General features: G+C 45.4%; 1 protein-coding gene across 1 annotated transcript in view; it reads right to left on the reverse strand.

Moving 5' to 3' along the window:
- The window catches only part of GALNT18 (polypeptide N-acetylgalactosaminyltransferase 18), a 352,446-nt gene extending 328,093 nt beyond the window's left edge, over positions 1-24,353 (reverse strand). Inside the window, exon 1 of the mRNA XM_042957905.1 lies at positions 23,709-24,353. Within this exon, the coding sequence (XP_042813839.1) occupies positions 23,709-23,943 (235 nt within the window). The 5' untranslated portion in view covers positions 23,944-24,353. The remainder of the gene's footprint in view (positions 1-23,708) is intronic.
- Positions 24,354-25,772: the final 1,419 nt, after the last annotated feature.

A 25,772-nucleotide genomic window follows, 5' to 3' on the forward strand; every position in this document is an offset into this window, starting at 1 on the left:
GCCAAGTAGTATTCCATTGTATATATAAACCACATCTTTTTTATCCATTCATCAGTTGATGGACATTTGGATTATTTCCATGTCTCGGCTAAAAACTCTCACGTACAAGTTTCCGTGTGGACGTGTTTTCAATTGCCTTGGGTATATACCTAAGTGAAGTTACTAGGCCATTTTGGTGACTCTACATTTAAAATTTTGAGAAATTCCCAAATTGTTTCCCAAGTGATTGCACCATTTTGCCCCCAGCAATTTATGAGAATTCCAACTTCTCTACATTCTCACCAACACTCAGTATTATTTGTCTTTTTGACTAAAGCCATCCTAGTAAGTGTAAAGTCATACCTCATTGTGCTTTTGATTTGCATTTCCTGAATAGCTAACGATGTGGAGCATCTTTTCATGTGCTTATTAAACATTTGTATATCTTCTTTGAAGAAATGTCTATTCAGACACTCTGCCTCTTTTTTAATTGGTTATTTATTTATGAGTGGATTATAGTTCTTATATATTCTAAATATCACTCCCTTAATAGGGACATAATTTCCAAGTATTTTCTCCAATTCTGTGGTTTATCATTTCACTCAAAAAGTATCCTTTGATGCACGAAAGCTTTTAATTTTGATAAAGTTCAATTTATCTATTTTTTTCTTTTGTCACTTGTGATTTTGATGTCACATCTAAGGAGCCTTTGCCCCACCCAAGATCACAAAGATTTATGACTGTTTTCTTATAAGAATGTTCTAGTTTTAGCTCTAGTAATCAGGTCTATGGTCATTTTGAGCTAATTATTGTGTACGGAGTGAGGTAGGGCTACAACTTCTGGCTTCCCTTTTGATTTCTTCTTTGGTCCATTATTTAGGAGTATGTTGTTTAATTTCCACATACTTGTGAATTCCTGAGATTTCCTTCTCTTATTGATTCCTCATTCCATGTGGTCAGAGAATGTACTTGTAAGAGTTCAATCCTTATAAATTTCTCAAGGCTTATTTTATGGCCTAACATATGATGGACTGTGGAGAATGTTCCACATGTGCTTAAGAAAGATATGTATTCTGCCTTTGTTGAGCGAAGTGTTTCATAGATACCTTGTACTTCTGCCTAATTGTGTCATTCATGATTTAAAGGAGGTATTATCTCCAACTATTTTTGTTGAATAGTCTATTTCTCCTTTAAATTATTTCTGTTTTTATTTCATATATTTTGGGGCTCTGTTCTTAAGTGCATATATGTTTATAATTGCTAATATATTCTTGATCGATTGAAGCTTTTATTGTTATAAAATGTCCCTCTTTATCTCTAACAACATATTTTTGTTTTAAAGTCTATTTTGTCTGATATTAATATAGCCACACCAGCTTTCTTATAGTTGCATCTTTATCCATCTTTTCCCTTCAAACAATTTATATATGAATCAAAAGTATATCTCCTATAGACAGTATATGGTTGCATCTGTGCTTTCATCTAGTCTGACAATCTCTACATTTTGACTGGATAGTTTAATCCATTCACATTTAATATTATTATTGATATAGTTGGATTTACACCTGCAATTTTACTTTTTGTTTTCTCTATGGCTCATCAATTTTTTTGTTCTTGTATTCCTCCTAACTGCTTTCTTGTGAATTACATGAATATTTTCTTATAGAACATTTCAATTTCTTTAATGATTTTTAACTGCATTTATTGGATTATTTTCTTAGTGGCTGATCTAGAGTTTACAATATACATCTTAATCCATCCAAGCCTCTTAACTTAATTCTAATGAAATATAGAAACTTTACTCCTTATGTAGCTTTAGTCTCTCCTCTCCATTTTTGTGCCTTTGTGTTATTATTGTCAAATACATTACATTTCTATATGTTATATGCCAGCAATACCATTATATGATATATACTGCTTTATGCAATTCCTCTTAAAATCTCTTAAGAGAAGAAATGAGAAATATGGAACTATACTTTTATAATTGTTTATAATGTACACTTCCTGGTACTCTCTATTTTTTTGTGTGTGTAAATGTGAATTCCTGTCTGGTGCCACTTGCATTCAGCCTGAAGAATATCCTTCAGTATTTCTTATAAGGTAGAGCTGATAGCAACAAATTCTCTCAGTTTTATTTATCTGGAGATGTCTTTATTTTGCCTTTGTTTTTGAAGGATAGTTTTGCTATATATAAGATTCTCAGCCTCCATTGTTTCTGATGAGAAATATACTATTAACCTTATTGCAGGTGATGGGGAGTTCTGTTCTCTGCTTTCAAGGTTTTCTCATTGTCTCTTAGCAGACATGCCACTGGTACACTTTATGGCGTCCTCCATTTCTCCAAGGCTCAGCTCACTTTTCTTCATTTGTTTTTCCTCTCTCTTCAGATTTCATAAATTCTGTTGATCTATCTTTAAATGTGCTGTCAACTCAAATCTCATTTTAAATGCCTCTAGTGAATTTTTTCACTTTTTTCATACTTTTCAGGTCCAGAATTTCAACTGTGTTCTTTATTTATCTTTATTGATATTCCCTATTGGTAAGATATTGTCATCCTACTCCCCTCTATTCTTCCATCAAAATTTCCTTTAGTTCTTTAAACAAATTTAGAATAACTACTTTTGAAGTCTGTCTGGTAAGTCCAACATCCAGGTCCCCTCAAAGACAGTTTCTGTTATCTGCTTTCCCCCCCTGTTATGTTCCCCTGTCTTTGATGTCTCTTAAGTATTTGTTGAAAACCAGACATTTGAGATAACTTATTTTAGCCACTCTGGATATGATCACTCAGGACATGTGGGTGTTGTTTGCTTAGTTGTTTAGTGATTTAGATGGTCTAGTTCTGTGAATCCTTTACCCCACGAAGTGTGTAGTCTCTAATGTCAATCCCCGGAGACTGTATCTTTGGCCACGTGCGCAATGTTCCTGACCCCCTACCCAGGCCCCTAGGGTGACAGTGGTTTAGCAGGGCCCTTTGGCTTGTTTGTTTTTTGTTTGTTTTATTTTGTTTCGTTTTACTATCACTTTCACTTATCTCCCTGTGAAGCTTCTGGCTGGACTGCCCTATTGGAATCACATCTAGCTGTTAGCCTCCACTAATTGCTACCTGACTGCTCTATTGTTTTCTTCTTTTTCTTTTTAAATAATTTATCATCAAGTTAGCTAACATACAGTGTATACAGTGTAGTATTGGCCTCTGGAGTAGAATCCCATGATTCATCACTTAAATACAACATCCAGTGTTCATCCTAACAAGTGCCCTCCTCAGTGCCCATCACCCATTTTTCCCATCCTCCCAACCCCCCACCCCCATCAATCCTCAGTTCATTCTCTGTTAAGAGTCTTTTATAGTTTGCTTCCCTCTCTGTTTGTAATTTATTTCTCCTTCCTTTCCCCTATGGTCTTCTGTTAAGTTTCTCAAATTCCACATATGAGTGAAAACATATGATGTCTGTCTTTCTCTGACTGACTTATTTCACTTAGCATAATACCCTCCAGTTATACCCACATTGTTGCAAATGGCAAGATTTTATTCTTTTTCATAGTTGAGTAGTATTCCATTACATCCGTGTGTGTGTGTGTGTGTGTGTGTGCGTGTGTGTGTGTACACGCACCACATCTTCTTTATCCATTCATCAACTGATTTTCAATAGTGACTTTAGGTATAAATTTCTCCACAGTCTGAAACACTTAAATTCAGGCTCCTTTGCAGGCTTCTTTGCCTTTGAAGTCAATCTTTGAGGCTTGTTTTAACCCCACAGGACAGTTCTTCTCAGATGTCTCTTTCTCTGGGTCTCTCTGTTAAACTTCTAGCTGGTCTAGCTGACCTACTGCAGCTCTTGTTGCTATTAAGGAGCTACCAGCCTCCTCTTAAATGCTTTCAAGCTTGAAATTCCTCACACTTTGTTCCAAATGAAGTCAGTTCCTTCAGGGAGAGCAATAGAACTCTGTTCTTCTAGCCTGCCTCTTCTCCTAGGCAGAATCTCTGTACCACTGCTCTGGAGCTAGGGGCGGTGGGAACCACAGCCTGATTCTCTCAGAGTGACATGCCTGCTCTACGTGTGTGGTGCTGGGTGGAGATAGTAGCCACTGGTCTTCTTGAACGGCCACTCCTGGCATGGAAACTTCACTTTATGTGTGAGCTGGGGTGGTGGTGATTACAACCCAGTATTCTTGGCCTGGGGTAGAGTTTCTACCCTACAAGAGGGGGTTGGGTGGCAGAAAGCAGCCCCAGACTTAGCCATGCTTGCATGTAATAAAGCTTCTGCAACACAGAGCTGGAAGAGACGAGAAATGCAGTGGCCTGTGCCTCCTGAAAAGAAACTATAGCCCTAGAATAGGAGCTAGGAGGAAAAGGAAACCCTATCTTCTCCACATCTACCCAGAGAACAGCTTCTGTCTGTGAACTGGAGTTCAAAGGGGGAGCAGGATCATGTCTCAAAAGCCACAGTGTTGCTGTTCTAACTGAGGTTTAGTAGATTTTCTTGAATAAGTATTTCTCCATTTCATGTATGCACACAGAACAACTTTCAGAGACTTTAAATGGCTGGGGTTCTTTAAATAATTTTCAAAACAGATGAACATAGAGGAAGGGAAGGAAAAATAAGATAAAAACAGAGAGGAAGGCAAACCATAAGAGACTTTTAAAGACAGAGAACAAACTGAGGGTTACTGGAGGGGGTGGGCTAAATGGGTGTTGGGCATTAAGAAGGGCACTTGTTGGGATGAGCACTTGGTGTTAAATTAAGTAATGAATCACTCAATTCTATTCCTGAAACCATTATTATACTATACGTTAGCTAACTTGGATTTAAATTTTAAAAAAAGAAAAGAAAAAGAAAAAAATAATAAAATCATTTTCACCAGTTATGTTTGTATCACTGGGGAAAGGATCCACAGAGCTCCTCATACTGCCATCCCTAAAGTGCTTCTCCTAACCCCACATGATTTGCACTGAAAAAAAGACTGATTGAGGAAACAGCTGGCTCCATTTACCAGTGCTCTGTTTACTTCACTGTAGCTGTATTTTCTAAATTAAAAATAAGGGACATGTGCTCTGGCAAGGGCTTTGTACAGCTTCCAGGTACGGGAACCAGAAGGGCAGTAAATGTTGGAAATACTAGAATTTACAATTCATTTATACGGTTTCTGGGGACAACAGATCAGAATATGTGAAAATGTGTTGCCCCAGAAAACCTGGGGATATATAATTGCTAAAACTCTGGTTCTCCTGGACAGCTAGAAGGGATTCCTGGCTGATACAAAGTCTCCTTTGAAAGGGGACAGTTCTAAGCCATGTCTTCCCATCAACCATCTCAACTTGCATTTGGTGCTTCTCCAAAGACAATCAATTAATTCTAATAGGGATTTAACATGGAGGGACTGGGCTCTAAAGAAAAAACACCAGCAGCCAAGACTAAGTCTTGCCATGTAACACCCATCCTCCAAGGCTGGAAATGGGCTGCTTTGTTTCAACTCTGAATCAGCCATCACCTATGCATTCAGAATCTACTTTTCTCTCTTGGGCAACTTGGGAATTTCTCAGCTAAAGCCTAGATCTATGAATGTAGGCAAGGGGAATGCAGCCTGGCAAAGTTGGGGAAAGTTAATAGGGCTGTCTCTGACACTTCATTCCCAAATGTTCTTAAAATCAGACTCTGAAGTCACCAGGGAAATCTGGTTTTGAAATGACAGACAGCCCCAATCCCCTCAGCCATCAGGATAACACACCCTCCCTGGAAATATGCATCTGTCTAATTGCTCAAGATTGTGTACAAACTGAATATTCATGATCTTCACATTGACACAAAGGCTATATTTTTAAATGCTGCTACCCAATATTTAAAATCCTTTTTCTGTCCTTAAAGACTCATAGATTTTATTGGATCCACTGCAATTTGAGACACCTGGCTAGCTGGGGACTACATGGACTATGAGCCACAGATCTCCAGAATAGGGGGAAGAGGGCAGAAAGTACTTGAGTCAGAGCTATTGCAAAGCATAGTGAGTTTACTATCTATAGATTGAATAAATATGTCTTAGTCATATATGTGTGACCAGTTTTCAAGGAAGTGCATTGGTGTGTTTAATAAGTTAAAACTCCATTTAAAAGGATTATTGAATTTCTGATTGTCTGTCATCATGTGTGGTCTCCACTGGTGACACCACCCTGACCATGCCATGTACCTGGCTGGGTCTCAGTTTTAGGATCAGTAAAGTGAGGCAGGCTTACTACTCAGGTGACCTGTCGTTGAGCCCACATTACCGGGGAGTGGGGAGGGAAGGGGTGGACACACAATCTGTTCACGGTCCTAGACACTCTGGACGGCCTCTGGCAACATCATACCAATGAGTGGCACACCAGAATTTGAACCAAGTTTATCTGACTAAAACTCAGCACCTCATCTGAGCTGGTAGAGGTAAAGCTGCTGTGTATCAGAAGGGCATGTTTAGAACCAGAACCCAGAGCACCATTTCAGAGCTTCCAGAAGCTTCCTGAATGTTGTTCCTGTCCTCTCAAGCTGGCAAAAACCAAAAGGCCTCCACTCCCAAGGCAAAGAGAAAGAGATAAGGAATTTGGGAAGCTTTTCTGCCCCAGGGAAGAATCAGCCTCAATGACAGTTTGGTATTAACTAGCTCAGCCATGCAGGGAGGCATAATTAGTTTCCCAGCCCAGAGTTTCATTCCACCGGTCCCCCACACCCCAAGGGCTACGCAATCTGTTTGAAATGAAAAGAAAAATAAAATCACTGCTCTCCTCGGCTGACCCATCAGGCTATTGCTCCTGGCCATGGGCAAAAGGTGAGGCAGCCATCTGCCTGCTGAGGTAACAAAGAATGGAATAGTCATTTTTAAATGACATTTTCCATTTTTCCCCTATGTCTACTACACCCTCTTCTACCCTACTGTTTAAATGATTCTTTTAAAATTGAAAATATCAGGGAGTAATAGGAAAAGAAAAATCACAGTACTCTGTGGTTCCTGCTAATGGGCTGATCTGTCCCAGTGGGCCAAGTCAGAGAAGAACCTTCTTCCTGGGCCCATTTCCTGGGCCTGCTGACGGCAGCAGGTGGGTGAAGGTGCGCGGGGCTGCTGTGAAGGGCCTACGGGTCCCAACCCAAACTGACACCCATGGGGGGGTTATTCCACAGGTGGCCACCAGGGAACCAAGAGGCTCAGCCTGCCCAATTTCTAGTTCCGCTACTGCGCCAACTTCCGCCCTTGGTGCCCAAGGACCTGTGACAGCGGAGTAGAGAAAATGCCCTCCTGAGTCCAGAGCGGCCCCCTCTGAGAATTCTTCCTCCTCTAGGCAGGAAGTTGCTGCCACCTCCCTCCTGGGTGTGGGAAGAGCTGGTCCCAACTTACTACTGTCACCCAAAAGCCACCTCAAGATGGTGGGATCCATTGTGAGGTTCTCACAGGCCTCGGCGTGGACAGGAGCCCAAGCTGCTGCCACTTGGACTGGGAAGCCAAAGGCCAACTTTCCCTTAGCTCCTAGGGCCCCGAGGAATTCTCGATCCTTTCTTAGAAATTAAGCTATGCTTTCAACTTCTCATGGGCTCCCTAGGTATCCATTTAAGTGACCCCAACTCTGTCCCTCCTTTTGGAGCAGAGCTTCCCTGTTCAGCTACATCTTTTCTGGCATTTTTCTCCACTTTTTGGTGCAGGTTTGTTTTTCCCCTTCTGTACCTACAAGATTGCTTTCATTTGAAAGTGACCACAAGTGACAGCTTTATTAAAATAAAGATATCGAGGGTCCCCTGAAGGCTTCACACTCCTCTCACCAGCTGATTCCTGGGGGATCTCAGTGCAGGAAAGCACATTTTGCACGCGCGTGAGCACACACACACACACACACACACACACATTCTACTGAGCTGCTGCTTCCCTTTGATTAAACCTTGCTAGGACAGTATGAGCTGTGAGGTGCCTTAAAAGAGACCTGAGAAATGCGTGTTTTCCTGTCTCTGACCCAGAAGGAGGACACAGCCTGAGACAGCCTCGTGCAAGCCACCCCTAAGCCTGGAAGGATGAGAATCAGTTCTTCAGTCCCCTGGCCTCCCTTCCAGACAGCTTTGAAGCCAGATACCTGGCTATGAATGTTCTTACTAAGTGGTTTCAGGCAGGCCTGCTTATTTATTCATTCAGTCACTCAACAAATTCCTACTTAGCCCCAACTACATGCCTGCCACTGTACCAAACAGGAAATTGGAAAAATTAGGACTCTGTCCACCCTCAAGGAACCCAGAATGTAATGAGAAAAGCAAATTAATCGTTACAGTACAGTACAACTTTCTCATCTATAAAATGGGGCTAATGATTTCACAGGCTTATTTTAAAGCTTATATAAGATGAAGTGAATTAAACCATGCCAAACATCTAGTCAGTGACCGATAAGTGTCAATTTTCTCTCATTTCCTCTTCCTGATGTAAAATCTCTGCCCCTCCTTCATGGGCACCACCACTGGGATCTGGAAAGCTGGGAAGAAGTCTGCTCCCAGTATAGAGGTCGCATCTCCAGGAGCTGCCACGTACTGCTGGGAACCGAAGTCAGGTCCTGCTTACAGCTGTGTCCTCAATCCTTAAGATGATCCCAGGCAGTAGAGTGCCAGCCCCAGGCACTCAGATAGGCCATAGAGAGGGGACTAAGGGATCCCCTCAGACCCCATCTAAGGAAATCTATCCATCCCTTGTCCCTTAAGCATCTGGCTTCATCTGAGAATATATAACCAAGGGTTTATTTTCCCACTGCAGAAGCTTCTTCTGAGGTTGAAAGAAGTAAAAGGATGTAGAGGGAAACTTTCCAGACTTGATTCAGACCTCTCCATCCCCATCCCAAAGTCTCCAGGGCCCAGGGGAGGGCCGCCAGTACAGTCACCAAATTGTACTGGGGCTTGGATCCCTCAGCAAACAGGTTGAGGGTGTGGGTGCTGTTACTTCTGGGCTTTAGCATGCTCTGATTCTAAGTAAAGATCTTTCTAGATCTTTACCAGGCTAGAGCTTTCCCAACTGAGATACAACTTGAAAAATCTCAGCCTTCTTTGCTAATAGATGAGGAAAGAGGGAAGGGCTGCACTGAGCTGTACAACAATACCATACATTCCTAATATGGACCAGGGTGAAATAAGACATTTAATTCTCAATTTATAAAAATCAAGGCAACTTTCTGTACTTTGAAAGTAATTACAGACTCAAAAATCCTTATGCCTGTGTTGCTAAAAACAACTGGATGTTGTTGAAAAACACTTAAGATTCACAACTGTACAGTTTTAGGTAAATACAACAATTATTTTTCTGTGACCCAAACACTCCCTGCTAATCAAGAAATGGCAATCGCCCAGGAGGTTTCATAGTTATTTATTACAATTCTCTCTAGTAAGAAAGCAAAACCATCCCTCAGTTTTCTGCTGTCATTATAATCTTCTTCACAAGCACTTTAAATAGTTAAGTACTAACAGAAAAAAAAATGTAGAGTGGAGCTTCCTGATGTGAAACTACATCTATCCTGAGTTGTAAAGAATGTATATTAAAATTATATCACACAACAAAATACACATTTTGTAGAGGGGGCAGAAAGAAAAGATTAAATTGAGTCTCCCTGACAATTGTCTTAAATCACACCTTCCTGCCTGCAATCGAAATTATAAGTCACGTTGCTTTGAATTAAATCAAATTCACCCTGGTGGGAAGATAGGCTGACGTGACTGCAATTCTGTCAGCAGGTCAAAACACACACACACAAAAACCCAAGTCTCTCCTTAAGGAGACTCTCCTTCCGTCATCGGGGAGAGTCCTTCCCATCCATCACTGGGGAAATGAGACTCTGACCAGGTAACTGGGCACCTTGCATAATTCTCCCACCAGCCAAGCTTCCTACAAACATAGCACATTCCTGACATGGTCTGCTGCCCACTGCAATGCCAAGTGGGTTTTACAAAACAAATATTTCTCTACAAACAGGAGCAGGTCCCCAGGCTGGCAGGCTTAGAATTTCAGAGAAGTAGGCAAGTCAGACGGAGACACTTGAGTATTAGCATTAGTTCAGGCTCCCCTCTCATCTCACTACTGACCTTCTCAGGCTAGATGTAACTGGGGAAGTCTTAGCACACACATCATGTCTAATGGCACTGAAATGGGCTTCAAATCTGCTATTCTAGGCATTACAACCAGAAAATACATTCCTGATCGTGTTTTCTATGTGAGCTCCAAGAAGGAAAGATAGTGGAAATGAAGGAAAGAGGGAAAGGAGGAAGCCTGAAGAAAAGAATGTGCTTCCTGCCCCTATGCCTGCTCCATGACAGGCAGGGTGGGGGTGCTTTCCCGCATGGCATCTCATTTCATTAGCACAACGATCCCACAGTGTTTACGGAGCAACCGCCCTCCTTTCTACAGCTGGGGAAACTGAGGCACAGGACAGCGAAGAGACTTGCACAAGGTCACCCACCCTGAAAACAGCAGCGCCGATTCCAGCCACCGATTGCCTGCATGCTTTTCCCCACATTAAATGAGAGGCGCAGGTAACTGCTGGTTAAGATCTGAGCTTACCCTCTCCAGATCTTCCCTGCTCCATTCCTCTTAATCCTCCTCATTCTTCCGAGATGTGTCATAAGCCCCAGTTCCTCCAGGAAGTCCGTTCTGATGATGCACTCTTCTAGAATTCAATTTTAACCCTCATTACACTAGTTAGCTTGCAAAAGATCTTCAGTGGTTTCTTGTATTGTCTTCTAGGCCTGATTATGAGCTTCTTAAAGGAAAGAACCATGTCCTATATATTTTTTCATCTCCTGACATGCCTGGCACAGAGTCAAGCCCTTGCAGAGTGCTCAGGGAGTAGCCACAGAACAGCCTGGATTGATGCCTTTAAAAGCTGGGCTTCTCTGCTAACCCCTACCCATAGCTCCCCATTTCTCCCACAGTGGCCTCCAAGGCCTGCACAATCTGCTCCCCAGCCAGCACTTCTCTGGCCTCATCCCCCAACCCTTTCTTCCATAATCACTCTGCTCTGGCCACACTAGCTAACTCACGGTTCCTCAAACACACCAGGCACATTCCTACCCCAGGGCCTTTACACTGTTCCCTCCACCTCGAAATCTCTTCCCCCAGGCAGAGTTCACACCTAACTTTCTTCAAGTCCTTGCTGACAGGACAGCTCCTGATCATCTCATTTAATTACAACTCCTTTATATTTTTGTCTTTGTTCCACTGATGTACCCTCAGCACTTGCTAGGCACTCAATAAATGCTGGTTGGATGATGGAAGGGAAGGATCTGAGCATGTGACCAACAGAAAGCAGGAGTACGTATCAGGTCACTGTCAAATTCCCAGTCATATTGGGGAAGAATAGGAACTTGGAAGCAGGTCTGTAGTTTCTCCCAACCATCTCATGCCCCACCCCCAACTGCTGGCACCCTGCCAGGATCCAAACTAATGCCAGCCTTGGAGTCCACCTCCTATATCTTCCCACAGAGCTGGGGGCCCACCGTTATATCCACTTTACCTGAATATTCCATTTCCTCAATTAAATGGGAAGTTCCTGGCAAACTCGGACATGTCTGCTGTTTCTTTTGTGTGCACCAGTCCCTTCCATAGTCCCCCACCCGACCCCATTCCCTGAGCCTGGAGGACCCCCAAAAACCTTAGGTCTGAGTGAGTGGAGGAGATGGGCTTGCTCACACTAAGTCCTCTCCTGAAAAAAATGATACTGTTGGCTTCAAAGGGCCATGCCCTGGAGCCTCTTTCAGCTTTCCTGAGTGCTCAGTCCCGGCCAGCTCCTGGCACAGGCATCCTCTTGTGTCTCCAGGGAAGGATACCAACAAAACAGCCACTTGGTAACCCATCTCAAGGCCTCGCTTCTGTCATGAATCTTTCTTCCAGTCTCATCTGCAAACTTTCTGCTGAAAGTAAGGGATAAGCTTGCTTTCTCTTGATCAGCATCGCTACAGCAGAAAAACAAGAGGATCCCTGACCTGTTACTAAGGGGCTTAGCAAAGTAATGGGGTTTTACCTCTTAGTAAGCACATAATCTTGGACAAGTTAACTACAGTTGCTGAGCCTGGATTTCCTCATCTGTAAAATGGCACTAACAGCATCCCACAAGGTTCCTTACAAGGTTAAAGTGATGTAACACATGCAAAGCATTTAGCACGCAAGAGATGCTCAACAAACATTAATTCTCTTCTTCCTCCCATCTCTTCTCCAGACAACTTTGGGCCTATTTCTACAACACTTCCTCACTGGTTTCTTTTTCCAACTTCTGAATCTTTGATAAAAGTCTCTTGTATCCACTTTCCATTACATTTCCCCTCGAATATAAATCTCCAGATTCTAGTAAAATATTTTTTTAAAAACCTGGCCCAGGCACCTGGGTGGCTCAGTCAGTTAAGCATCTGACTTCGGCTCAGGTTGTGATCTCATAGTTTGTGGGTTCGAGCTCCACATTGGGCTCTGTGCTGACAGCTCAGAGCCTGGAGCCTGCTTTGGATTCTCTCTCTCTCTCTCTCTCTCTCTCTCTCTCTCTCTCTAAGATAAATAAACATTAAAATTTTTTAAAAAAGCCTAGCCCAATTATAGACTTGGAGGGTCTACATCATAATCCCTACAATGTATACTTTCCTCCAAACAGTCTTTTAGAAAATAAAGCAAATCAGAGGATCAGTTTATTATTAAGCTGAGATTTAGATGTGGAAGAAACCAAAATGTTAAAAGACTCACTGTTCCAAGCCCTTGAACTGAGAGGCAGGTCTAAAGCCTCTCCCACACATATACCACCAACCCCCCCCTTTCCTCCGTGGCTCCTTCCGTCCCATCAGGGAAATATTATGATGATTAATTAGACAACGCCTGTCCCGTTGGTCAAGATCCTTTGAGGTGGGAACCACATAAACACCAAGCATCATAACTGCAATAAAAAGAAACCAGAAAACCCCTCAGCTCTGGGACCCTAACCAAGGCAGAGCTAAATAAATCTGGAGCAGAATATCAAGAAGGATCTTCCACATGGATAATAGAAAATGTCACCAGCATAAACAGGAAGAGAGATTAGTTCAATAAAGGAATAAAGGCACATTTGCGGGTCTCAAGTAAGATTTTTGCTTACTTTTAACTTCCCAGCATATAACTCACAAGGTTATTAATACAGACTCCTACTGTTTTGGGCAAATAAACAGCTGCTGATGTTTTGTGCCCAAACCACTTTATTAGAGCTTTCCTTTACAGCAATTGTTTTTTCCTTTCCAAATCCTGAGAGGCTCAGACAGCTAAAAAACAGAGTGCCAAGGCGGGAGGAATAACAAAGGAGAGAGGAGGCAGCCTGTGTGGGCAGAGAGAATGGGGCAGGGGCTGCTGGGACCCTCACTGTCCTCTTTACTACTCTTGGACAAAGTCAACGTTCAAGAGCAGAGACCAGAAGACACAGATAGGGTGTAATCACAAGGGCTATTTTTGCCCTGATGCTAGGAGCTGCCATTAAACAGAATTTAACAGTGTGAGAAGATAAGGATGACCAACCATCCAGGTTTTCCCGGGTTCAAGGGGCTTCCTTGGAGCCAGGAACTACAGTTTTAAAATAGGGAAAGTCCTAGGGCACCTGGGTGGCTCGGTCCATTAAGCATTTTGACTCTTGATGTGAGCTCAGGTCATGATCTCACTGTTTGTGAGTTCGAGCCCTGCATTCAGGCTCTACACTGACAGAGGAGTCTGCTTGGGATTCTCTTTATCACTCTCTCTCTCTCTCTCTCTCTCTCCCCCCCCCGCCCCTCCCCCACTCACACGCACTCATGCTCTCTCACTCTCAAAATAAATAAATTAATTAAAAAACAAAACAATGCCCAGGGAAAATCTTGGGCAAATGGGACAAATTGATCACCCCAGAAGACACACGACTCTGTCAATGGACAGGAAAGCACTCAGCATAGCGCCTGGCACACAGTGAGTGCTCTCTAGTCCCACGTGGAATTGGAATGAGCTCTAGCTTGCCTCGGGCACCTTCTGCTTGTCCTGCAGGACAAGTTCCTGGGGGCTTATGATGTTCCACAATGATCCAAGAGAGAGGGCTCTCCACAGCTTCCGGAGCAGCAGCTTGCTCACCCTTCCAGAGCAAGGACTCCGCCTCTGGCACCCAACCTCGAGGCTCCTCACCTACATAAGGACAGACCAAGCCACCTGCCTGGCACCCCACCCCCACCAGTCCCCCACTTGCCCTGAGGCCTCTGAGCTTACACTTGAACACAGTCTCCAACAGAATGATCTCCTGGTCCTCTCTCTGTGATTTTCACCTTTTTCTTTTTCTTGTGTAGGGAGCATATATGTTAGAAAGTTCCCTTCTTGTCTCCACCACGTACCAGTGTGTGACCTTGGGCAAACTCTCTAAGTGTCTATGTCTAACTGTCCTCACCTCTAAAACTCTCCGTCCACGTTGCAAAGGTAAAAAGCAACCTCGCATGGACAGCATCTAGTCCAGTCCTTGCCACACAGGAGTTCTCTTTCTCCGTGCCTCCTGATATAATCAGTCTTCAATACTTGATATGCCTGTTGCTCTTAAAATAAGCCAAGGGTTTGGCTAGGATTCTCATTTGTCACTTCTGAAGCTTCAAATCCCCTCTTAGCTTTCTTACTCTTATATTCATTGGCTCAAGCAATTTTGGTACTGTTCTCCTAAAGTCCCAGAGGCTATTAGCCTAACACTTATGGGTCCAGGATTCAAATCCTGTCCTGCCCAGGTCCCTGAATTACCTTCCCATTTCTCTGGGATCTCAATGGCCTTTAAAGGTCCATCCCAGGGGCGCCTGGGTGGCTCCGTCGGTTAAGCGTCCGGCTTCAGCTCAGGTCATGATCTCGCAGTCCATGAGTTCGAGCCCCGCATCGGGCTCTGTGCGACAGCTCAGAGCCTGGAGCCTGTTTCAGATTCTGTATCTCCCTCTCTCTGACCCTCCCCTGTTCATGCTCTGTCTCTCCCTGTCTCAAAAATAAATAATAAAAAAAAAAAGTTAAAAAAAATTAAAAAAAAAAAAAAGTCCATCCCAGGACACAGAGATGGATGGGCTAAGCAAACAAGTCACCAGGGCTTAAAATGCAATACTCAGCAATCTTAAACAGGGCTACACCTCTGTCTTAAACTCTGGACAATGGCTATTCTAAAGAGGTGGCCCTAAGCCTCCTCTTCAGACATCATTTTTCATTGTTCTCATCTGTCCCAAGGAGAGGGGTGCAGATACCACTCTTCTGGATCTTCCCAAACACAGTACTTTGTGAACTCCTGAAGAGAAGCAGTAACAAAACGTAGCCCAGAGAACCATCTGCTGGCTCTAACACCATTTCAGCAGTGGCCTCATACGGAGAGCCTGTCACAGTCTCATTGGGACTGCACACTTAGGACTTTCACAAGGCTTCATTAAGGGCAGTTTCATCTCTGAAAAGCAAGCCTTCACAAAACTGATGGTGAATGATGGGCAGTGAAAGAGCTACATCAGAACCCCATACCCACTGGGACGATTTGTCCTAGCAATATATTTTAGTCCATAATCCTGTAGTCGGCGGGAGGTGCGGGAAGGGGGGAGGAGGAGCCCCTGGGTGGCTCAGTCGGTTAAGCACCTGCCTTCGGCTCAGGTCATGATCTCGCGGTTTGTGAGTTCGAGCCCCACGTGCTCTGTGCTGAGAGCTCAGAGCCTGGAGCCTGCTTCATATTCTGTCTCTCTCTCTCTCTCTCTCTCTCTCTCTCCCTCCCTGACTCGAATTCCATCTCTCTCTCAAAAATACACAAACATTACAAAAAATTTTTTTAAAAGAAAAGAAAAAGACATAATCGTGTAGCCAGCAAAACTACCCAAGCGTTAGTGTTCATATAATCAGGAATCCTCTTGCTTAAAGTTCCAGTTGGCTGCACTCAGCTGGGTCCATAAAAAGTACACAGCCCCACAAATAGGACTCCAGGACAGCAGTTGTTCCCGATTACTACCACAACAAATTTTAGATTGGAACAGTTGTACAGTGGTTGGTCGTTAACAATAACTAAAATACCAAAACATACAAATGATTAAGTTTAACTAGTAAGTTGAAGGGATTTCAAGGTTATCACATTCTCTTGCATACTAATCCGCTTCTCGAGTGGGAGGAAAAAGGACAGAGTGAGAATGCGTGCACTGTGTAGGGACATGCGCCATCCTGGCCCCACCCTGGGGCGTGTGCCCTGCATGTGAAGGCATGCGTGTGAGGAGAAGGAAAACATTCAGCGCTTCCATACTCACCCACAGCATTGTGGAACGGAGCTGCTCCACCCCCAAAGGCAGACTGAGATTTGATAAGCTGGTAATTGTAGGCACCATGGAATAATCAAATCTCTACCCAACTCAAGGACTCCCAGCGCCAGAGAGACATTCAAGGCCAGCATGAAAAGTGAGGGCAACACTCATTTCATCTGGATCATGAACCAGCAGACCTAGCCCCCTCCACCCCTTGCACTCTGTTGCGGTTGCCCGTCTCACATTTATGGGTTTCTGCCCCTCCGTCTTTATGTGTGATCCTCTTTCTTCCCAAATCCCATCTTACTGCCTTCTGGCCACATTCATCACTCATTCAGCCTGGTGCTTCCCACAAAGAACCTTCTGCGCAGCATCACCTCCTACTAGACTGCCTTCCTATATGCTTCTCCACAGGGCAGCCATCTCTCCTAGACTCCTGGACAGGACCCAAGTAATGAAAAAGGGCAACAATCCTAAAGAGACCCTCAAGCCTCCAAAAGGCAATGGCCCCAAGGCATTTGGCTTCCCAAGTGAAGTGAAGTCAGAAATTCTACAGGATGGTAATGAAGATGGTCCAGTAACCTTGTATGTGGCTCTGAATCCTATAAATACCTTTGGAAAAACACAGACCGGCATAGCCCAAGTGACTGCAGCTGACCTTCAAGGCCCTCACAGACCAGGAAACCAGACTGTGGTTCTCCCACATTTCATTCTGAATTCTCCTTGAGATTCTACATCAACCTACTTATCAAGGGCAAATAACAATTTATGTCGAGTGAGTGGGAAAGAATGTGGAATTCATTTATTTTACAGCCTACACACTTGTGGATAAAAATGAGAATTCTTTGGCCATGGGAAAAAAGTTGTATTCTTTGGCAAGGTTTCCCGACTCCATGAAGATGCGGTCTGGGGCTATTAATAAAGGTAATTGGGCCCAACTTCTAAATCCTGCTCTTGCACTCTCAAAATATCAATCACTGTTACTAATATAATTTCACACGCCATAGTTCATTCCAAAGGAAAAATAGCTTTACTATTTAAATGACACCCTTTCCTCAACTAAACTCCACAAGCACTCAGAAAACATCATATCCTCTTCTTCACAACCATGCCAAGTCAGGGATCACATGAGAAGGACACCAGCCAATTCTAGGTGACATCCAAAAGCTACAAGGGACAAAAAAAAAAATCTCCCCACATCCAGACCTAGGACATTTTCTGACTTTTAGGGACCACAAATGGTTTGTAATCAGAGCAAGCAACCTGTTTTTAGTGACCTAATATACATTAATATGCATAGAATATGCCTAACAAACTTTTAGGAAACAAAAAGCAGTTAATAATCCATTTCTCCCATTGTTGGGATGATCTTGACTCACTGAAGTAAGATAATGGATTTAGAAATTAGTCATATAATGTAATACATTATTAATCATGGTATTCAGAAGGGTAAATAGATATTATAAAAACACTACCCAGGAATTCAATTTCCTTTCAGATGTGTTTACTCTCTTGAATTCTTTATGCTACCATCATCCGTCACAAAAATGTAATAGTCAGGCCTTTTTCTCCCAAAACAGTGATTTTCAACCTTTTCTTTAAAAAAAAAAAATCACAGCCTTTTAAAAAATAAAAGATTCTATAGAACACCAAATATAAGGCATGTGAAGGAGGAGATACACTGGCTGCGAGGAGGAGAGCATGTGGGTGCAGGAGGGGTCCAGGAGACTTCAGTTGACCCTTTTATTTGTCAGGTCCTAGATCCTACCTTCCAGAAGCTTGGGGCTGCTTGGGGCCACAGTATGAAAACTACTGCCCTAAGTCATCTATGTAAAGCAAAAAATATGTACATAATATAGAATACAGGCCGTGTGTGTGTGTGTGTGTGTATAACTAGTGATCTATGTAAATATACCATACATATATATAATATACAAATCACAAAAACTGATATCCCAAGAGAAAAACTGGCAAAAGACACTAATACAAGGTGAAAGTAACAGGGGTAGGTGGGGAGGGGGGCAGTTATTAACTTCTACAGTAATCATAGGAGTACAAATCAAAAGAACACTTAACAGTGATTACCTTTGCCCAGAAAAAGTTAAATGATACCACCAATGCTGGCCAGGTTCCATGAAACTGGTACAAGAATACATTGCAAGTGGCTGTGTAGCAAGATTTTAACAATAATCGTTCATTAAACTATTCCTACTCTTGGAGTCCGTAGTAATCGCACATCTGGAAATAGATCCTTAAAGATAGTTGAAAAGAAGAAAAATGAGGTGGATATGTTCATTTCTGCATTAATTGTAGTGGAAAAGCCAATGTTCTGTAATGGGGAAGTCGTTAAATCAATAATGGTTATACCGATGGTGGAATATTATGCAGTCATTAAAAATACAGTACAAGTTCTCTTTAAGAACCCTCCGCTTTGTCACCTCTCCTAATGAAGCATGCTTTCAATCCCCCTGGGAAACCAGCCCCAGGATGCCTTTGTCCTTCTGTGTCAGCTTTTCTCTCCCGCCCCCACTCACATCTCCAGCTCAGGGCTGAGTTGTTTGGCTACCAACAGTCCTCTGGGTTTGTTCCCAAATGTGTTTTTACCTTTGGTACTTGTCATTGTAACAGAATAATTTAATTTAATTACATATTCTGGAAACCAATGGAATATGACTGCTAAAAAGATGAGAGCTGTTGTTTCTAAGAAAATTAATTTAACTGCTTTGCAAAGACTTTATAAAGCTAGTCACTGAAATAGCACTCAAATTGCATGTGAGCAAAATCACTGCAAAGGATGAGGCAAAAGTCGTAGAAATTCAGGCTACTACACAGAGGCTGCTTCATAAGCATCTTCAAGTTCTCAATGAATTTTAAAGGAAACAGAAGTAGAGATCAGTCTTTGTAAAACAGCACATTATGTAAGTGGCTTATGCAAGGAAGAAGATCAGAAAGGCCCCCGCCGTCCCGCCCAATGACGAGCCTTGGCCTTAACATCAAAAGGCTGGCAAATGAATGTACAAAATATTCAAAAATAAAATGAAAATAAAATACTTAATGCAGATATGCACTATTTTGTTTTATTCTCTTCTTTACTCAGTTTTTCAATTAACTACCTTAAAGCCCAACTGTATTGAATAAGAGGGAATCTATTGTTCTTTAAAAACAAGTCCACAGTGGCAGGGTCCAGGAGTGTCTTGATTTACTGCCATATCCAATGTCACCTCTCCACTGTGCTACCTGGCACATATTAGATCTCCAATAAATAAAGACTGAATCAATATACTATGTAGCAAACATGAAAAAATACTTCTAACAAAAAACAAGCTGAAAAAAGGTGAAATATGAAATTACATGCAAACCATGACTACACCTTTTTTTTTAAATACGGAGGCAGATGGGAAAAGTTAGAAGGGAAGGCTCAAATGCAAAATAGATGTGTTAAAGTAAAATGAATTCAAGGCAATTTTATACATTTTTAATTATTTTCTTTAATATTGGCACATTCTTTTACAGATTCAAAAAGATACTAATCAAGAAAAGGAGGGGCGCCTGGGTGGCTCAGTCGATTAAGCATCTGATGTCGGCTCAGGTCATGAACTCACAGTTCATGAGTTCGAGACCCACATCAGGCTCTGAGCTGACAGCACAGAGCCTGGAGCCTGCTTCGGATTCTGTGTCCCTCTCTCCCTGTCCCTCCCCCACTCACACTCTGTCTCTCTCTCAAAAGTAAATAAACATTAAAAAAAGAAGGAAGGAAGGAAGGAAGGAAGGAAGGAAGGAAGGAAGGAAGGAAAAAGATAAGGAGAAAGCTGTTTCAGTTTCTACGGGACTTCCAAAATAAGACAGGAACCAACACTGAGTAGGTTCCAAGCTCTCCAAAACACAAGCTGCCTTCAACACACCCTCTGCTTCATCCGCCTCACCACGTCCAGCAATCCCATCTTTCTCCTCCGAAGAGTGAACCTGTACGAACACTTATCTCCAGCCCAACAGGATGCTATTTTTGAAATCTGGAGCTATCCACCCTCTCGCTTACCAACTATTTGAAAAAAAAATTTTTTTTCAAAACTGCAATTTACATTCCCAAGAGATTCCCAAACACCATCTAATTAAATCATTCAATCAGAAAACAAATTAAAATGAAATATCACTGCAACCCCCAAGAGGAAAATAAACTTTTCAGTCATGACTAGAACAGACCTCTAGGGTGATGCTCCAAAGCCTCTTCTAATTGCAAGGCCTATGACACATTCTGCAGAACATTTTGTGACATTTGCAGTTTCCGGGACAACTTTCCTTCCAAAGCAAAAAGAAGCCTGAGCAAGGCTCCAAAGCAAAACATTCATTTGAGAATGGAAACGCTTTCATAAATGACTAACCGGTGCACTGGGCATCCACATTATACACTCATTCATTCATCCATTCATCTATCCAACACCTACGCTCTACAGAATGTGCCAGGAACTGTCCTGGGTATTCCACCAACACTTTTTAAGTGAAAGTAACCTCTGTCTCTCAACATAAAATAAAACAAAACCCAGAGCTTCCTGAGTTTACCTATGGAAGAGTCTCAACGTGGGCAGGTTCTGACTTCATCATTCCTTGGGCATCTTCTGAGGTCTCTAACTCTGACGCCCTCTTCCATCATCAAGTAACTCCAGGGGATCGCTGTTTCCCCTGTGAGCTGCTGGCCCTCTAAGGAGACAGTACAGTATGTGGTGAAGAATACAGACCCTGAAGCCAGATGGGCTGGGTTTAAATCCCTGAACTCCCATGTATCAGTAATGTGACCCAGGCAAGTCTTTATCTCTGTCTGTAAAATGGAGTTAATACTACCTATTTTACAGGGTTGTGATGATTAAATTAGTCAATATACATAAAGCCCTTGGAATAGTGCCTGGCACATAATGGGCGCTATATAATTTTCAGCCATTATCATTACCCCTTATTCTCCTCTCCCTCAGCTCAGCACAGTAAGCTGGATTGCTCAAAAGGCTGTACTAACTGGAGGAAACTTAACAGTGGAATACACATGAACAGTGTATATCACTGAGTACCAGGGTCTGACTGTCCTTCCCTACCCTCTGCCTCCAAAGAGTTGCACTTGGCCAGTCCCAAACTTTGCAGGCCTCTTAAACATAGATCTCTAAATTCACTTAATCCCCTGAATCCTAGCTCTGGATGGCTCCAGGGCCACTGGGAGGGCTGTCACTGGTCACACTAGCCTATCACGGCGCAGCCAACCAAGTCACCTCCACTCTCTACCTGTCTCCCATCTAGCCTTCCCCAAGTCACTGACACTTCCCCACCCTCTAGAGCCTGTGGCTTCCGCCTTTCTGTCCTGAGAACCTGGTCATTTCTGAATATCCACAGGAGTCCTAATATACAGTCAGGGCACATACCCAAGAGAACCAGACCAACGTATGTTTTAAGAATCCTGTTCTCTCTTTGCTTCCCATCTCTCCCAATTTTTTCAGGTATATATTTAAAAGTTCCGAACAATGTGTAGTTATAAGGTTTCCTGGGAACAAAATCACAAAGGCTCCTTTCAGCTTTAAAACTGCACTCACTTTCATGTAGAGCCTTATAAATCATGTGACATGGTCCACATTCAATATGATAGGGGCTGCTCTGTGATGAGCTCATGGGTTAACAATGTCTCCTCACTGCTTCCCAAAGCAGTACCTTGCTCACCTCCTCCCTGAGCAGACTGGAAAGCACAAGAGAATCATTTTTCAGGAATATATATACACACACTCACGCGGAATCTGTGAATGAAAATCTCTCAAAACCTGTGGGCAAACTGGAAACGTCAAAGTAAGGTATGGCCTTGTGTCTCCCTGGGAACAGTCTGAAACACCCTGGGGCAAGCACTGTACTTCTATTGCTGATTAATTTTCAGTCCAAACCTACAGGATGGAAAAGGTAAGAAACAGCAGCAACAGGGGCCATCAGATAGATAAATCGGTCTGCTAAGCCCAGTTCCAGTTTGAGAGGCAGAGGTAGGTATGAAGGAGAAGCTGTCAACAGTCTCCTTTCGAGGGAAGTGTCCCTAAGCCATGAGCTTGTTTTGAAGTCATTAGTTAGAAAGCACAAGGGATATGTACACCTCTCCTGCACTCACCTGGACCTCCCCTGGGAAGGAACTATTCTGGACATGTGGGGTTACTGCGGGAAATGTGGACACAGCGCCTATCTCTACCCTGGCAGGGGCAGCAGGTGCAGACACCCACGTGTAAACAAAAGAAAGTGCTCCTGGGGGAGAAAGCCTTCCATCAGCTAGATATTTGACAAGATCTGCTAGGTAGTGGACCCAGAGTCTGCCTGGCCTGCCAGGTTTATAGGTGAACAAGGTTCCCTGCCCTTCAGAAGCTCACACGCTGGTAGAAAGCAGGGGAAGTGGGGAGGTGACGAAAAGAGAAGTGTGAACGGGTGAGACGCGCGCGTGTGTGCACACCCAGTACCAGTGCCCCGCGGAGCCGGGAGCTCTCCATCCCCTGCCTCTGACAGTACATCGGACAGGGTTGCATCGGGAGGGCTCCCATACGCCATCCTCCCCTTGACCCCAGCCCTGGCCTAGATGGAGGGCAACCACCTCGTGCAGCCTTAGACTCAAGAACCACTCCGCGAGAGTCTGTCTGCTCCGCCCCAACCGCTCCCTGGGCCTGGGAATGCCCTGGGCCTGGGAGTGGAGCTTTCGGCTTTCGCCGAAGGAGGCAACGGCTTTCGCCCGGCCCCGCGGGGAAGGTGCAGCCCAGGGGGGATTCTCTCGGTCCTGGGCGGAGGCGCCACCGCAGTGGACAGAGCTCCAGGCTCCCGTGCTTCTTCCACGAGTCGACACCTGCTCCTGGAGAGGGTCCTGGACCCGCTGGTTGTGGTGGGGGTGGGCACCGCTATAGGTTTAAGCGGCAACCCCAGCCACAGATTTCCCCTACAGGTCCAACGGACCTGTGCGCCTACGGACCGGCGCACAGCAGGGCTGGGGCTGGGTCTACGCAATCTTCCTAGTCCAGGCTTGTCCCGCAGCCTGTGGGTTCTAAATGCCAAAGGCTGGGGCCGCGCGAGCATCTCGCCGTGGGCCCTTACAAGGGACCAAATGAGCTCGACTGCCCGCGCCCGCTCTCTCTTGTACACACACAAACATGCACGTACACACTCTGAGCCGGACCTGTGTGCGATCCCGAGAGCCGGCGAGCAACCAGCCCGGAGTCTCGGGCACATTTGGACACGTGCGCAGCGCGCCCCCACACCGCCAGTGAGCTGCACACACCCGCGCGTGGAGCCCCGCGCACACACGTGTGCCCTGGAGAAGCGCGCACCGCCGCAGACAGCGAGGGTCCCCCACGCAGGCAAGAGCGCACACCCAGCCCCCCCAAGCTTCTGCGGCCTCAGACCCCGCAGCTACCGGCTACATGCGCACCCGCCCCAGCGCACCCGGCGCTTCGCTGGGCACTCCGGGGCCTGGTGAGCGGCCCAAGTTTCCCGGGGCGCCCGTACCTTGGATATGCTGCTTGATGACATTCTCCAGGTGGTCTAGCCGTTCAATAATCTTCAGGGTGTCCCCTTTGTCTTCCTCCAGCTTCTTGTCAGGCGCCGGCTCCTGCCCCCGCACATACACGCTGGCGATGTAGTTGGTGACCCAGCCCACGTAGAGCAGACATATGATGTTGGTCATGCCGCTCAGGATCACGCAAGTGGACACCAAAGTTTTGGTCTTCCTGGTGCACACCATTCTGGGCTCCTTCCTCCATATAGAGCTCCCGGGGGACCCTCCTCGCCGCGCGCCGGCACTCCCCCGCGCGCGCACACCCCCTCGCCCGCCCCGGGCCGCTGGGCGCCCGAGCACCTGAGTCCCAAGGTCCTCCTACAGCCGGAGCTGCTTGCGGTGGAGCCGCCGTGCCCAAGTTTGGAGCTCCCGCCGCTGGCCACCCGGAGAGAGAGCTTGACAAAGGAAACGAGGTGGATTTTTTCCAAATTAAAAATCTCCTAGCCCTTCTGGAAGCGGTCACGGGTGGCCGGCAGCCGCGCGCCCGGATACGCGCGTCGGGGAAACTTTGCCACAACCTGGGTCCACGGCCGCGCCGTTTCCCATCGCCAGCGCGGGGTGCCTGGGCGGTCCGACCGGCCCGCGCTGCTGGAAGGACGGCGACGGCGGCGGCGGCGGCAGCAGCGGCGGCGGGGAAAGCAGCGGAGCAGAGCGGCCCGGCCCCCTCCGAGCGACAAGCGCCGCCACCAATCGCGCTCCGGCTCGGGAGAGGGGCCGGTGCTGCGCTGCCGCGGACCAACAGGGAGGGCGCGCCGGGCGGAGTCCGGCCCCCGGGCCCCACCTGCTGGCCGCCCCTGGCTCCCGCCCTCCAGGGACGCGCCTGAGCTTCCACCAGCGTCCGCGCGGGCTGCCCCAGCCTCGAGGCTCCCGGAGAGGCGCGCCGCCAGCCTCAGCCCCTAGGTCGGCAGATTCCACCTCTAGGGGAATGCTAGGGGAATTCTTGCTCTTGCGCCGGGACCTCCGGTCTTTGCGGGGTCGCGCGGCTCAGCGCCCCTCCGCGGGGCTTCTCGCTCTGGTGTCCCCGGCCGGCCGACTCCTTGTCCCTCTTTGGGGCCGCCGGGAAGCAGAGAGGCGGGGGAGACATGGGCCAGAATAGTCTGACTATCCTTGCCCTTGGTCAGGCCCCGTGGGCATCCACTTCTTCCTTAGCCTCACTCCAGCCTCCGCCTGTCCGACGCCCTCTGTCCTCTGGCCTCCTGCATGGCTCCAGGCTTGGCAACTGCCAAAGGGGCTAAGCCTCCCAGGAATCTCTTAGATTTTGGACCACCACCACCATCACCACCAACCCCCTGGAAGATTTTTGCCCCATCTAGATTTTTTTTTTTTTTTTAATGTCTGCACAGCTCCCAGGACAAAACTGTGTCCTGTAACCCAGTTGTCATCCATGTGGGACTAGGCTCATCTCGGTGAATAGGGAAATTCTGCACAGAAAGGGGAGAGGCGTTGCAGGGGCATTGGGGGCAGACTATGCTCTCTGTGAACTGTAAAGTCCTTATGCATGCTGTTTGTAATTGATGTTAGAGAGGACAGAACTGTGACTGACAGCAAAGGGACATGGCTGGGCTCTAATGGCTGAGACTATTTTATTTGTTATAAGAGCAAATACACTTATTCATATTATCCCCTTCTGCTGAAGTCACTTCTTTTCGGCAGCTGAATAGAATTCCTCTAAACAAAGGCTCTTTAAACACAGATTTATATCCTCTTCTCCATCTGTGGGTGCATTTCCTTGGCCTGCAGAGTCAGGGAGCATCCTGCTGCATAGCCACCTTGTACATCAGCACCCCAATGGGCCATGGTAGTAGTACCCACAGTGGCTCTCTCAAGTGATATTTTCTGGATTCAAGGAACTGGCCCCACAGAGGAGGGAGGGCACAAAACCAAAGAAGGGGCACTTTATGGCCATCAGCCAGTGCTTTGCTTACAAAACCCCCAAAATACGCTGTGATACCAACTGGAAGATTTCTCTTTCACACAGCTGGAAGCAGGTTGGGAAGAGAGAAGACGAGAACAGG

This window comes from Panthera tigris, chromosome D1 (genome assembly GCF_018350195.1).
Source record: "Panthera tigris isolate Pti1 chromosome D1, P.tigris_Pti1_mat1.1, whole genome shotgun sequence".
NCBI lineage: Eukaryota > Metazoa > Chordata > Mammalia > Carnivora > Felidae > Panthera > Panthera tigris.